This window comes from Pelobates fuscus, chromosome 3, assembly GCF_036172605.1.
Source record: "Pelobates fuscus isolate aPelFus1 chromosome 3, aPelFus1.pri, whole genome shotgun sequence".
Classification (NCBI taxonomy): domain Eukaryota; kingdom Metazoa; phylum Chordata; class Amphibia; order Anura; family Pelobatidae; genus Pelobates; species Pelobates fuscus.
Window position 1 is genome coordinate 10,335,985 of NC_086319.1, and position 14,396 is coordinate 10,350,380.

At 39.1% G+C, this 14,396-nt stretch overlaps 1 protein-coding gene across 1 annotated transcript in view; it reads right to left on the bottom strand.

Annotated features, from left to right (window-relative positions):
* ITPR2 (inositol 1,4,5-trisphosphate receptor type 2) overlaps nucleotides 1-14,396 on the bottom strand; it is a 327,302-nt gene that overhangs the window by 199,989 nt on the left and 112,917 nt on the right. The window contains exons 15-18 of the mRNA XM_063446689.1: nucleotides 2,675-2,836; nucleotides 1,845-2,017; nucleotides 1,094-1,213; nucleotides 815-1,000 (exon numbers count right to left, since the gene is read on the bottom strand). Of these exons, the coding sequence (XP_063302759.1) occupies nucleotides 815-1,000; nucleotides 1,094-1,213; nucleotides 1,845-2,017; nucleotides 2,675-2,836 (641 nt within the window). The remainder of the gene's footprint in view (nucleotides 1-814; nucleotides 1,001-1,093; nucleotides 1,214-1,844; nucleotides 2,018-2,674; nucleotides 2,837-14,396) is intronic.

Consider the following 14,396-nt stretch of genomic DNA (forward strand, 5'->3'; position numbering starts at 1 on the left):
TTCAAATGGCACAGCCATACTGCTTGTAGCTAGAGTGCTCTGTCGCCCCGCTATACTCGCTCCTGTACTACAGACGTATTCCTCGTCTTTCCATTCAGCTCATGGTAAACGTGGAATGGTTACTCCAAGCACCATGACCACTTTACTAATTTGCAGCACTCATGGTGCCCGGTGTCTGTATGGGTAGCATTGTGCTATGAAACGCTGATCAAGGAGATTAAGTCCTCAGCTGCAGGAGATGTAACTTCACCTCTGGCAGCATCATAGGGGCATCATTAGCCGGAACTAGAGTCCTGGGTGGTTAATAATCATTCTGTGTAAAATTGGCACCTGACGTCAGCATGCACAGCACGCTGAGATACACACAAAGGAATCTTGGCTGCGTTCTGACTGCTGCCCGCTCAATGCCAACCATGGCATCCCATAATGACAAGCAGGAAACCACATGCTAAGCATTGTGGGATGTCTCGCACTGTGGGGATGCAATGCTGCACACGTACATGAAAGCGGAGACCCAGAGTCAAACACAATGTATTAATTCAATTTTACGATTTCCCTGAAGTAGATCCTGATAACAAAGTCTTGTTTAGCTCTTTCAGGGCCAGAAAAGCCCATCGTAAAGAGACTCACTAAAGCCAAGCCTTCCAAAAGCTCCTAAAACTGTTACATCTCAAACACTTTATTGAGATACATTTATCAGTTGTAGGAATTATTGTCACTAAAACAGAGACGTGTGCATGGAAACAGGTGTGCTCCCTCTCTATAAACCAGCAAGGTGTGTTTCAGACAGATACTTTATTTAACAGAATTTCACCTGTAGTAAGTCAGGACCTCGAGGTCGGCTTTGGTCCCCTCCTTTGCTTCCTGTGCCAGATGTCGAATGGCTTTACCATGTGGTTCCTTATTACTATCAATCCAGTAAAGCCATACTTCTTCCTCATCAATATCATCAGGAAGCAGGGAGCAATCCAGCAGATTGTCTGTTTGCATTGAAACTAGCCTGCAAAAAAAAAAAAAAAGAATCTAAGACCAACTATTCCATACAACAATGCCAGGGTTTCTGGCGAAGTGAACCCCCATTACAGTCACGTACTTGGTCTGAATAAGAATATCAGCATTGCCAGGACTCAGCATAAATTTACAAATCAGTTCCTGTGTAACAGGTATGGCGGTTGTGTTTGAAACGCAGAGATCAGACAAGTAATCAAGAAACCTGAAAATAAGCACAGCAAATAGAGCAGGAATTTATTCGTCACTCCTATTATTATTATTACATATAAACAAAGTGTGGAATATTAAGTTACTGCCCCAGAGTAAAGAAACTTTGCTACAGTTGTGTAAGAGTTAAATGAAGGTATGAAGAAGGTAAATGTATGATTTATAATTTTGAATAAAAAAAAAAAATACATTAGGACAGACTAGCCCTTTTGAACCATAACACAGTGATAGCATGCAATGTTTGCTCTCTAGAGCCGAGAAGTTAGAATATATGGTTCTATTTAAAAGTTTGTACAGTCTGTGTAACAGCTAGCTAATAAATGTGAAAAATAAAAAAACAGCGTATTCTATGTTGCTGCAAGAATATTTTCTAGATTGCAAGCTCTTTCGAGCAGGGATCTCATCAACTTGTTGTTCCTGTAACACTTTGTAATTGTCTCATTTCTTGTTAAATTCCCCCCTTTTATAATATTGTACCGCGCTGCGGAATATGTTGGCGCTATATAAATACCAATAATAATAGCAGGCCTGTGTGTAGGCAGGTATATTTCATTTACTGGCGGTAAGTATATAGTAGCTTGCCTACAAACCGTCAGAATAAAGTATTTCGAGAAGGGTTGACTGACCTCGGCTCGCGATTCCTTCGCAGTAAACTAACAAAAGTTTCTATTTCTTTTGCTGTGATGTGTTTTTCCAGCAGTTTTCGGTTGTTGTGTAATAATGCCGTGATTGTATCTTCGGCCAGAATATCGTATCCGATCTGAGACTGCATGATGCAGAAATGCTTCGCAATGTACTCCTGGAAACAGAAGGGATTCGGTTACTGAACGGAACAGGGCAGGGTCCAGAGACAGTGAATGGAAATGGGATAAAACAGCTGATATCCCTGTGACTCAATACCAACTGCGTGCACAAGGCGAGATTCGATAGACTGTAAATAAACACTGCTTTGTACAAGGAGAAAACCATGTGATTCATAGAACAGAATAAAAATACAAACACTCAAAAAAAAAATAATATACAAACACTCTTTCTTTTGTTTTACTTTCATTCTTACAACCTGTGCCATTGTTTTGTAACATTTTTTCTTTTTTTGCTAGTACTACAGAGATGATATTCCAGGTAATTTGTAACACAATGTTGTCTATGAATGTTTATGGATCTGTATTGCATGTACTTAAATAAACTTTTAGATACAAAAACACGTTGCAAAGTGGGAAAGACACAAAACACGTTTTATTTACAGCGTTTGCATATGTCCACAAACAGCAGAAACACCTTAGTTATAGCCTTTCCAGCTCTCTAGAGCCCTGTAATTCTTCTAAGGCTGGGCAGGTTTGAACATTAATCTCCCAGATTATCCAAGCCAGTGTTTTGGCTGGCTGAGCAAGCCAGGAGTTGCAGTCACAGAGCTGTCAGGAAGTCTGGCACTAGAGGTGATGACGTGCAGACCAACCTGGTTTTTGCGGTAGTCCTGCTGTGAGTGTCGCAGTACTCTGTAACAGAGTCTCAGGATGTATTTATAAGGTGCGTATCGCTGGTCACCGAGATCCTCTAGACGCAGCATGGCGCCCTCACCCGCCTTGTCCTTGAACGGAGCCTTTAGGATGCCAAAAATCTACAGAAAATCACAGAAACATACTGGGATTAGATTCCACAATAAATCAGTAAATCAAAATCTTGGCCACAATTAAACAAATCATGGTAGAAAATTTAACATCGTATTGGAGTGAATTGAAAACTGAAAACCAAAATTCAGGGTAAAATACCACACGTTGACTAGTTCAGCATCAATTATGCAATTCAGTTTTTAATTTACTACAATTTGCTGTTTTGTGAATAAGTCCCAGCGTGTCGGTTCTCTGCCACGCTTTGCGAAATTACGTCTGAATATTGATAATTGTTAGAAATGGTGTCTGGGACCTGTGTGTAATGCAGATGTTGGGAGGCCAATTCCTCCACTAAAATCCCTGGTAAAGCGCAGAGCCGGGCCTTCTATCAATTGAAAGTACGTTTTACCATTATTATTATCTCCTTTTATGATTCCGGATTATCCTAGAACGTTCTTGTGCTAAGCTCTGCGTCATTCCCACTCTAAGAACACGTCATACAATGTAATGCGTGATTCACACTCTAAGAACACGTCATACAATGTAATGCGTCATTCCCACTCTAAGAACACGTCATACAATGTAATGCGTGATTCCCACTCTAAGAACACGCCATACAATGTAATGCGTGATTCCCACTCTAAGAACACGTCATACAATGTAATGCGTGATTCCCATTCTAAGAACACGTCATACAATGTAATGCGTCATTCCCACTCTAAGAACACGTCATACAATGTAATGCGTCATTCCCACTCTAAGAACACGTCATACAATGTAATGCGTGATTCACACTCTAAGAACACGTCATACAATGTAATGTGTGATTCAAACTCTAAGAACACGTCATACAATGTAATGCGTGATTCAAACTCTAAGAACACGTCATACAATGTAATGCGTGATTCCCACTCTAAGAACACGCCATACAATGTAATGCGTGATTCACACTCTAAGAACACGCCATACAATGTAATGTGTGATTCACACTCTAAGAACGCGTCATACAATGTAATGCGTGATTCCCACTCTAAGAACGCGTCATACAATGTAATGCGTGATTCACACTCTAAGGACACGTCATACAATGTAATGCGTGATTCCCACTCTAAGAACGCGCCATACAATGTAATGTGTGATTCACACTCTAAGAACGCGTCATACAATGTAATGTGTGATTCACACTCTAAGAACACGTCATACAATGTAATGTGTGATTCACACTCTAAGAACACGTCATACAATGTAATGTGTGATTCCCACTCTAAGAACACGTCATACAATGTAATGTGTGATTCCCACTCTAAGAACACGTCATACAATGTAATGTGTGATTCCCACTCTAAGAACACGTCATACAATGTAATGCGTGATTCACACTCTAAGAACACGTCATACAATGTAATGCGTGATTCCCACTCTAAGAACACGTCATACAATGTAATGCGTGATTCACACTCTAAGAACGCGTCATACAATGTAATGTGTGATTCACACTCTAAGAACACGTCATACAATGTAATGTGTGATTCACACTCTAAGAACACGTCATACAATGTAATGTGTGATTCCCACTCTAAGAACACGTCATACAATGTAATGTGTGATTCCCACTCTAAGAACACGTCATACAATGTAATGTGTGATTCACACTCTAAGGACACGTCATACAATGTAATGCGTGATTCCCACTCTAAGAACGCGCCATACAATGTAATGCGTGATTCACACTCTAAGAACGCGTCATACAATGTAATGTGTGATTCACACTCTAAGAACACGTCATACAATGTAATGTGTGATTCACACTCTAAGAACACGTCATGCAATGTAATGCGTGATTCACACTCTAAGAACACGTCATACAATGTAATGCGTGATTCACACTCTAAGGACACGTCATACAATGTAATGCGTGATTCCCACTCTAAGTACGCGTCATACAATGTAATGTGTGATTCACACTCTAAGAACACGTCATACAATGTATTGTGTGATTCACACTCTAAGAACACGTCATACAATGTAGTGTGTGATTCACACGCTAAGAACACGTCATACAATGTAATGTGTGATTCCCACTCTAAGAACACGTCATACAATGTAATGTGTGATTCACACTCTAAGAACACGTCATACAATGTAATGAGTGATTCCCATTCTAAGAACGCGTCATACAATGTAATGTGTGATTCCCATTCTAAGAACACGTCATACAATGTAATGTGTGATTCACACTCTAAGAACACGCCATACAATGTAATGCGTGATTCCCACTCTAAGAACGCGTCATACAATGTAATGCGTGATTCCCACTCTAAGAACACGTCATACAATGTAATGCGTGATTCCCACTCTAAGAACACGTCATACAATGTAATGTGTGATTCACACTCTAAGAACACGTCATACAATGTAATGAGTGATTCCCATTCTAAGAACGCGTCATACAATGTAATTTGTGATTCCCACGCTAAGAACACGTCATACAATGTAATGTGTGATTCCCACTCTAAGAACACATCATACAATGTAATGTGTGATTCACACTCTAAGAACACGTCATACAATGTAATGTGTGATTCCCACTCTAAGAACACGTCATACAATGTAATGTGTGATTCACACTCTAAGAACACGTCATACAATGTAATGTGTGAATCCCATTCTAAGAACGCGCCATACAATGTAATGTGTGATTCCCACTCTAAGAATGCGTCATACAATGTAATGCGTGATTCCCACTCTAAGAACACGCCATACAATGTAATGTGTGATTCCCACTCTAAGAACACGTCATACAATGTAATGCGTGATTCACACTCTAAGAACACGTCATACAATGTAATGTGTGATTCCCACTCTAAGAACACGTCATACAATGTAATGCGTGATTCCCACCCTAAGAACACGTCATACAATGTAATGCGTGATTCACACGCTAAGAACACGCCATACAATGTAATGCGTGATTCACACTCCAAGAACACATCATACAATGTAATGCGTGATTCCCACTCTAAGAACACGTCATACAATGTAATGCGTGATTCCCACTCTAAGAACACGTCATACAATGTAATGTGTGATTCACACTCTAAGAACACGTCATACAATGTAATGTGTGATTCACACTCTAAGAACACGTCATACAATGTAATGAGTGATTCCCAATCTAAGAACACGCCATACAATGTAATGCGTGATTCCCACTCTAAGAACGCGTCATACAATGTAATGTGTGATTCGCACTCTAAGAACACGTCATACAATGTAATGTGTGATTCGCACTCTAAGAACACGTCATACAATGTAATGTGTGATTCCCACTCTAAGAACACGCCATACAATGTAATGCGTGATTCACACTCTAAGAACACGCCATACAATGTAATGTGTGATTCACACTCTAAGAACACGTCATACAATGTAATGTGTGATTCCCCCTCTAAGAACACGTCATACAATGTAATGTGTGATTCCCACTCTAAGAACACGTCATACAATGTAATGTGTGATTCACACTCTAAGAACACGTCATACAATGTAATGTGTGATTCCCACTCTAAGAACACGTCATACAATGTAATGTGTGATTCCCATTCTAAGAACATGTCATACAATGTAATGTGTGATTCCCACTCTAAGAACATGTCATACAATGTAATGCGTGATTCACACTCTAAGAACATGTCATACAATGTAATGTGTGATTCACACTCTAAGAACACGTCATACAATGTAATGTGTGATTCAAACTCTAAGAACACGTCATACAATGTAATGTGTGATTCACACTCTAAGAACACGTCATACAATGTAATGTGTGATTCCCATTCTAAGAACACATCATACAATGTAATCTGTGATTCCCACTCTAAGAACACGTCATACAATGTAATGCGTGATTCACACTCTAAGAACACGTCATACAATGTAATGTGTGATTCACACTCTAAGAACACGTCATACAATGTAATGTGTGATTCCCACTCTAAGAATGCGTCATACAATGTAATGTGTGATTCCCATTCTAAGAACACGTCATACAATGTAATGTGTGATTCCCACTCTAAGAACACGTCATACAATGTAATGCGTGATTCACACACTAAGAACACGTCATACAATGTAATGTGTAATGTGCAATGTGTGATTCCCACTCTAAGAACACGTCATACAATGTAATGCGTGATTCCCACTCTAAGAACACGTCATACAATGTAATGTGTAATGTGCAATGTGTGATTCCCACTCTAAGAACACGCCATACAATGTAATGCGTGATTCCCACTCTAAGAACACGTCATACAATGTAATGCGTGATTCACACGCTAAGAACACGTCATACAATGTAATGTGTGATTCCCACTCTAAGAACACGTCATACAATGTAATGTGTGATTCACACTCTAAGAACACGTCATACAATGTAATGTGTGATTCACACTCTAAGAACACGTCATACAATGTAATGCGTGATTCCCATTCTAAGAACACGTCATACAATGTAATGCGTGATTCACACGCTAAGAACACGTCATACAATGTAATGCGTGATTCACACTCTAAGAACACGTCATACAATGTAATGCGTGATTCCCACTCTAAGAACACGTCATACAATGTCATGTGTGATTCACACTCTAAGAACACGTCATACAATGTAATGTGTGATTCCCACTCTAAGAACACGTCATACAATGTAATGCGTGATTCCCACTCTAAGAACACGTCATACAATGTAATGTGTGATTCACACGCTAAGAACACGTCATACAATGTAATGCGTGATTCACACTCTAAGAACACGTCATACAATGTAATGCGTGATTCACACTCTAAGAACACGTCATACAATGTAATGTGTAATGTGCAATGTGTGATTCCCACTCTAAGAACACGTCATACAATGTAATGCGTGATTCCCACTCTAAGAACACGTCATACAATGTAATGCGTGATTCACACGCTAAGAACACGTCATACAATGTAATGCGTGATTCCCACTCTAAGAACACGTCATACAATGTAATGTGTGATTCAAACTCTAAGAACACGTCATACAATGTAATGTGTGATTCCCACTCTAAGAACACGTCATACAATGTAATGTGTGATTCACACTCTAAGAACACGTCATACAATGTAATGCGTGATTCCCATTCTAAGAACACGTCATACAATGTAATGCGTGATTCACACGCTAAGAACACGTCATACAATGTAATGTGTGATTCACACTCTAAGAACACGTCATACAATGTAATGCGTGATTCCCACTCTAAGAACACGTCATACAATGTAATGTGTGATTCACACTCTAAGAACACGTCATACAATGTAATGTGTGATTCCCACTCTAAGAACACGTCATACAATGTAATGCGTGATTCCCACTCTAAGAACACGTCATACAATGTAATGCGTGATTCACACGCTAAGAACACGTCATACAATGTAATGCGTGATTCACACTCTAAGAACACGTCATACAATGTAATGCGTGATTCACACTCTAAGAACACGTCATACAATGTAATGTGTGATTCCCACTCTAAGAACACGTCATACAATGTAATGTGTGATTCCCACTCTAAGAACGCGTCATACAATGTAATGCGTGATTCACACTCTAAGAACACGTCATACAATGTAATGTGTGATTCCCACTCTAAGAACACGTCATACAATGTAATGTGTGATTCACACTCTAAGAACACGTCATACAATGTAATGCGTGATTCCCACTCTAAGAACACGTCATACAATGTAATGTGTGATTCCCACTCTAAGAACACGTCATACAATGTAATGTGTGATTCCCACTCTAAGAACACGTCATACAATGTAATGCATGATTCCCACTCTAAGAACACGTCATACAATGTAATGCGTGATTCACACGCTAAGAACACGTCATACAATGTAATGCGTGATTCACACTCTAAGAACACGTCATACAATGTAATGTGTGATTCACACGCTAAGAACACGTCATACAATGTAATGCGTGATTCACACGCTAAGAACACGTCATACAATGTAATGTGTGATTCACACTCTAAGAACACGTCATACAATGAACACGTCATACAATGTACAATCGTATGACTTAGCGTGTGATTCACACGCTAAGAACACGTCATACAATGTAATGCGTGATTCCCATTCTAAGATCACGTCATACAATGTAATGCGTGATTCACACGCTAAGAACACGTCATACAATGTAATGCGTGATTCACACTCTAAGAACACGTCATACAATGTAATGCGTGATTCCCACTCTAAGAACACGTCATACAATGTAATGTGTGATTCACACTCTAAGAACACGTCATACAATGTAATGTGTGATTCCCACTCTAAGAACACGTCATACAATGTAATGCGTGATTCCCACTCTAAGAACACGTCATACAATGTAATGCGTGATTCACACGCTAAGAACACGTCATACAATGTAATGTGTGATTCCCACTCTAAGAACACGTCATACAATGTAATGTGTGATTCACACTCTAAGAACACGTCATACGATGTAATGTGTGATTCCCACTCTAAGAACACGTCATACAATGTAATGTGTGATTCCCACTCTAAGAACACGCCATACAATGTAATGTGTGATTCACACTCTAAGAACACGTCATACAATGTAATGTGTGATTCCCACTCTAAGAACACGTCATACAATGTAATGTGTGATTCCCACTCTAAGAACACGTCATACAATGTAATGTGTGATTCCCACTCTAAGAACACGTCATACAATGTAATGTGTGATTCCCACTCTAAGAACACGTCATACAATGTAATGCGTGATTCACACGCTAAGAACACGTCATACAATGTAATGTGTGATTCCCACTCTAAGAACACGTCATACAATGTAATGTGTGATTCACACTCTAAGAACACGTCATACAATGTAATGTGTGATTCCCACTCTAAGAACACGTCATACAATGTAATGTGTGATTCCCACTCTAAGAACACGCCATACAATGTAATGTGTGATTCACACTCTAAGAACATGTCATACAATGTAATGTGTGATTCCCACTCTAAGAACACGTCATACAATGTAATGTGTGATTCCGACTCTAAGAACACGTCATACAATGTAATGTGTGATTCCCACTCTAAGAACACGTCATACAATGTAATGTGTGATTCCCACTCTAAGAACACGTCATACAATGTAATGCGTGATTCACACTCTAAGAACACGTCATACAATGTAATGCGTGATTCACACGCTAAGAACACGTCATACAATGTAATGTGTGATTCCCACTCTAAGAACACGTCATACAATGTAATGTGTGATTCACACTCTAAGAACACGTCATACAATGTAATGTGTGATTCCCACTCTAAGAACACGTCATACAATGTAATGTGTGATTCCCACTCTAAGAACACGCCATACAATGTAATGTATGATTCCCACTCTAAGAACACGTCATACAATGTAATGTGTGATTCCCACTCTAAGAACACGCCATACAATGTAATGTGTGATTCACACTCTAAGAACACGTCATACAATGTAATGTGTGATTCCCACTCTAAGAACACGTCATACAATGTAATGTGTGATTCCCACTCTAAGAACACGTCATACAATGTAATGTGTGATTCCCACTCTAAGAACACGTCATACAATGTAATGTGTGATTCACACTCTAAGAACACGTCATACAATGTAATGCGTGATTCCCACTCTAAGAACACGTCATACAATGTAATGTGTGATTCAAACTCTAAGAACACGTCATACAATGTAATGTGTGATTCCCACTCTAAGAACACGTCATACAATGTAATGTGTGATTCAAACTCTAAGAACACGTCATACAATGTAATGCGTGATTCCCACTCTAAGAACACGTCATACAATGTAATGTGTGATTCCCACTCTAAGAACACGTCATACAATGTAATGTGTGATTCCCACTCTAAGAACACGTCATACAATGTAATGTGTGATTCCCACTCTAAGAACACGTCATACAATGTAATGCGTGATTCCCACTCTAAGAACACGTCATACAATGTAATGCGTGATTCACACGCTAAGAACACGTCATACAATGTAATGTGTGATTCCCACTCTAAGAACACGTCATACAATGTAATGTGTGATTCACACTCTAAGAACACGTCATACAATGTAATGTGTGATTCCCACTCTAAGAACACGTCATACAATGTAATGTGTGATTCCCACTCTAAGAACACGCCATACAATGTAATGTGTGATTCACACTCTAAGAAAACGTCATACAATGTAATGTGTGATTCCCACTCTAAGAACACGTCATACAATGTAATGTGTGATTCCCACTCTAAGAACACGTCATACAATGTAATGTGTGATTCCCACTCTAAGAACACGTCATACAATGTAATGTGTGATTCACACTCTAAGAACACGTCATACAATGTAATGCGTGATTCCCACTCTAAGAACACGTCATACAATGTAATGTGTGATTCAAACTCTAAGAACACGTCATACAATGTAATGTGTGATTCCCACTCTAAGAACACGTCATACAATGTAAGGTGTGATTCAAACTCTAAGAACACGTCATACAATGTAATGCGTGATTCCCACTCTAAGAACACGTCATACAATGTAATGTGTGATTCCCACTCTAAGAACACGTCATACAATGTAATGTGTGATTCCCACTCTAAGAACACGTCATACAATGTAATGTGTGATTCACACTCTAAGAACACGTCATACAATGTAATGCGTGATTCCCACTCTAAGAACACGTCATACAATGTAATGTGTGATTAAAACTCTAAGAACACGTCATACAATGTAATGTGTGATTCCCACTCTAAGAACACGTCATACAATGTAAGGTGTGATTCAAACTCTAAGAACACGTCATACAATGTAATGCGTGATTCCCACTCTAAGAACACGTCATACAATGTAATGTGTGATTCACACTCTAAGAACACGTCATACAATGTAATGCATGATTCCCACTCTAAGAACACGTCATACAATGTAATGTGTGATTAAAACTCTAAGAACACGTCATACAATGTAATGCGTGATTCCCACTCTAAGAACACGTCATACAATGTAATGCGTGATTCACACGCTAAGAACACGTCATACAATGTAATGCGTGATTCACACTCTAAGAACACGTCATACAATGTAATGCGTGATTCCCACTCTAAGAACACGTCATACAATGTCATGTGTGATTCACACTCTAAGAACACGTCATACAATGTAATGTGTGATTCCCACTCTAAGAACACGTCATACAATGTAATGCGTGATTCCCACTCTAAGAACACGTCATACAATGTAATGTGTGATTCACACGCTAAGAACACGTCATACAATGTAATGCGTGATTCACACTCTAAGAACACGTCATACAATGTAATGTGTGATTCACACTCTAAGAACACGTCATACAATGTAATGTGTAATGTGCAATGTGTGATTCCCACTCTAAGAACACGTCATACAATGTAATGCGTGATTCCCACTCTAAGAACACGTCATACAATGTAATGCGTGATTCACACGCTAAGAACACGTCATACAATGTAATGCGTGATTCCCACTCTAAGAACACGTCATACAATGTAATGTGTGATTCAAACTCTAAGAACACGTCATACAATGTAATGTGTGATTCCCACTCTAAGAACACGTCATACAATGTAATGTGTGATTCACACTCTAAGAACACGTCATACAATGTAATGCGTGATTCCCATTCTAAGAACACGTCATACAATGTAATGCGTGATTCACACGCTAAGAACACGTCATACAATGTAATGTGTGATTCACACTCTAAGAACACGTCATACAATGTAATGCGTGATTCCCACTCTAAGAACACGTCATACAATGTAATGTGTGATTCACACTCTAAGAACACGTCATACAATGTAATGTGTGATTCCCACTCTAAGAACACGTCATACAATGTAATGCGTGATTCCCACTCTAAGAACACGTCATACAATGTAATGCGTGATTCACACGCTAAGAACACGTCATACAATGTAATGCGTGATTCACACTCTAAGAACACGTCATACAATGTAATGCGTGATTCACACTCTAAGAACACGTCATACAATGTAATGTGTGATTCCCACTCTAAGAACACGTCATACAATGTAATGTGTGATTCCCACTCTAAGAACGCGTCATACAATGTAATGCGTGATTCACACTCTAAGAACACGTCATACAATGTAATGTGTGATTCCCACTCTAAGAACACGTCATACAATGTAATGTGTGATTCACACTCTAAGAACACGTCATACAATGTAATGCGTGATTCCCACTCTAAGAACACGTCATACAATGTAATGTGTGATTCCCACTCTAAGAACACGTCATACAATGTAATGTGTGATTCCCACTCTAAGAACACGTCATACAATGTAATGCATGATTCCCACTCTAAGAACACGTCATACAATGTAATGCGTGATTCACACGCTAAGAACACGTCATACAATGTAATGCGTGATTCACACTCTAAGAACACGTCATACAATGTAATGTGTGATTCACACGCTAAGAACACGTCATACAATGTAATGCGTGATTCACACGCTAAGAACACGTCATACAATGTAATGTGTGATTCACACTCTAAGAACACGTCATACAATGAACACGTCATACAATGTACAATCGTATGACTTAGCGTGTGATTCACACGCTAAGAACACGTCATACAATGTAATGCGTGATTCCCATTCTAAGATCACGTCATACAATGTAATGCGTGATTCACACGCTAAGAACACGTCATACAATGTAATGCGTGATTCACACTCTAAGAACACGTCATACAATGTAATGCGTGATTCCCACTCTAAGAACACGTCATACAATGTAATGTGTGATTCACACTCTAAGAACACGTCATACAATGTAATGTGTGATTCCCACTCTAAGAACACGTCATACAATGTAATGCGTGATTCCCACTCTAAGAACACGTCATACAATGTAATGCGTGATTCACACGCTAAGAACACGTCATACAATGTAATGTGTGATTCCCACTCTAAGAACACGTCATACAATGTAATGTGTGATTCACACTCTAAGAACACGTCATACGATGTAATGTGTGATTCCCACTCTAAGAACACGTCATACAATGTAATGTGTGATTCCCACTCTAAGAACACGCCATACAATGTAATGTGTGATTCACACTCTAAGAACACGTCATACAATGTAATGTGTGATTCCCACTCTAAGAACACGTCATACAATGTAATGTGTGATTCCCACTCTAAGAACACGTCATACAATGTAATGTGTGATTCCCACTCTAAGAACACGTCATACAATGTAATGAGTGATTCCCACTCTAAGAACACGTCATACAATGTAATGCGTGATTCACACGCTAAGAACACGTCATACAATGTAATGTGTGATTCCCACTCTAAGAACACGTCATACAATGTAATGTGTGATTCACACTCTAAGAACACGTCATACAATGTAATGTGTGATTCCCACTCTAAGAA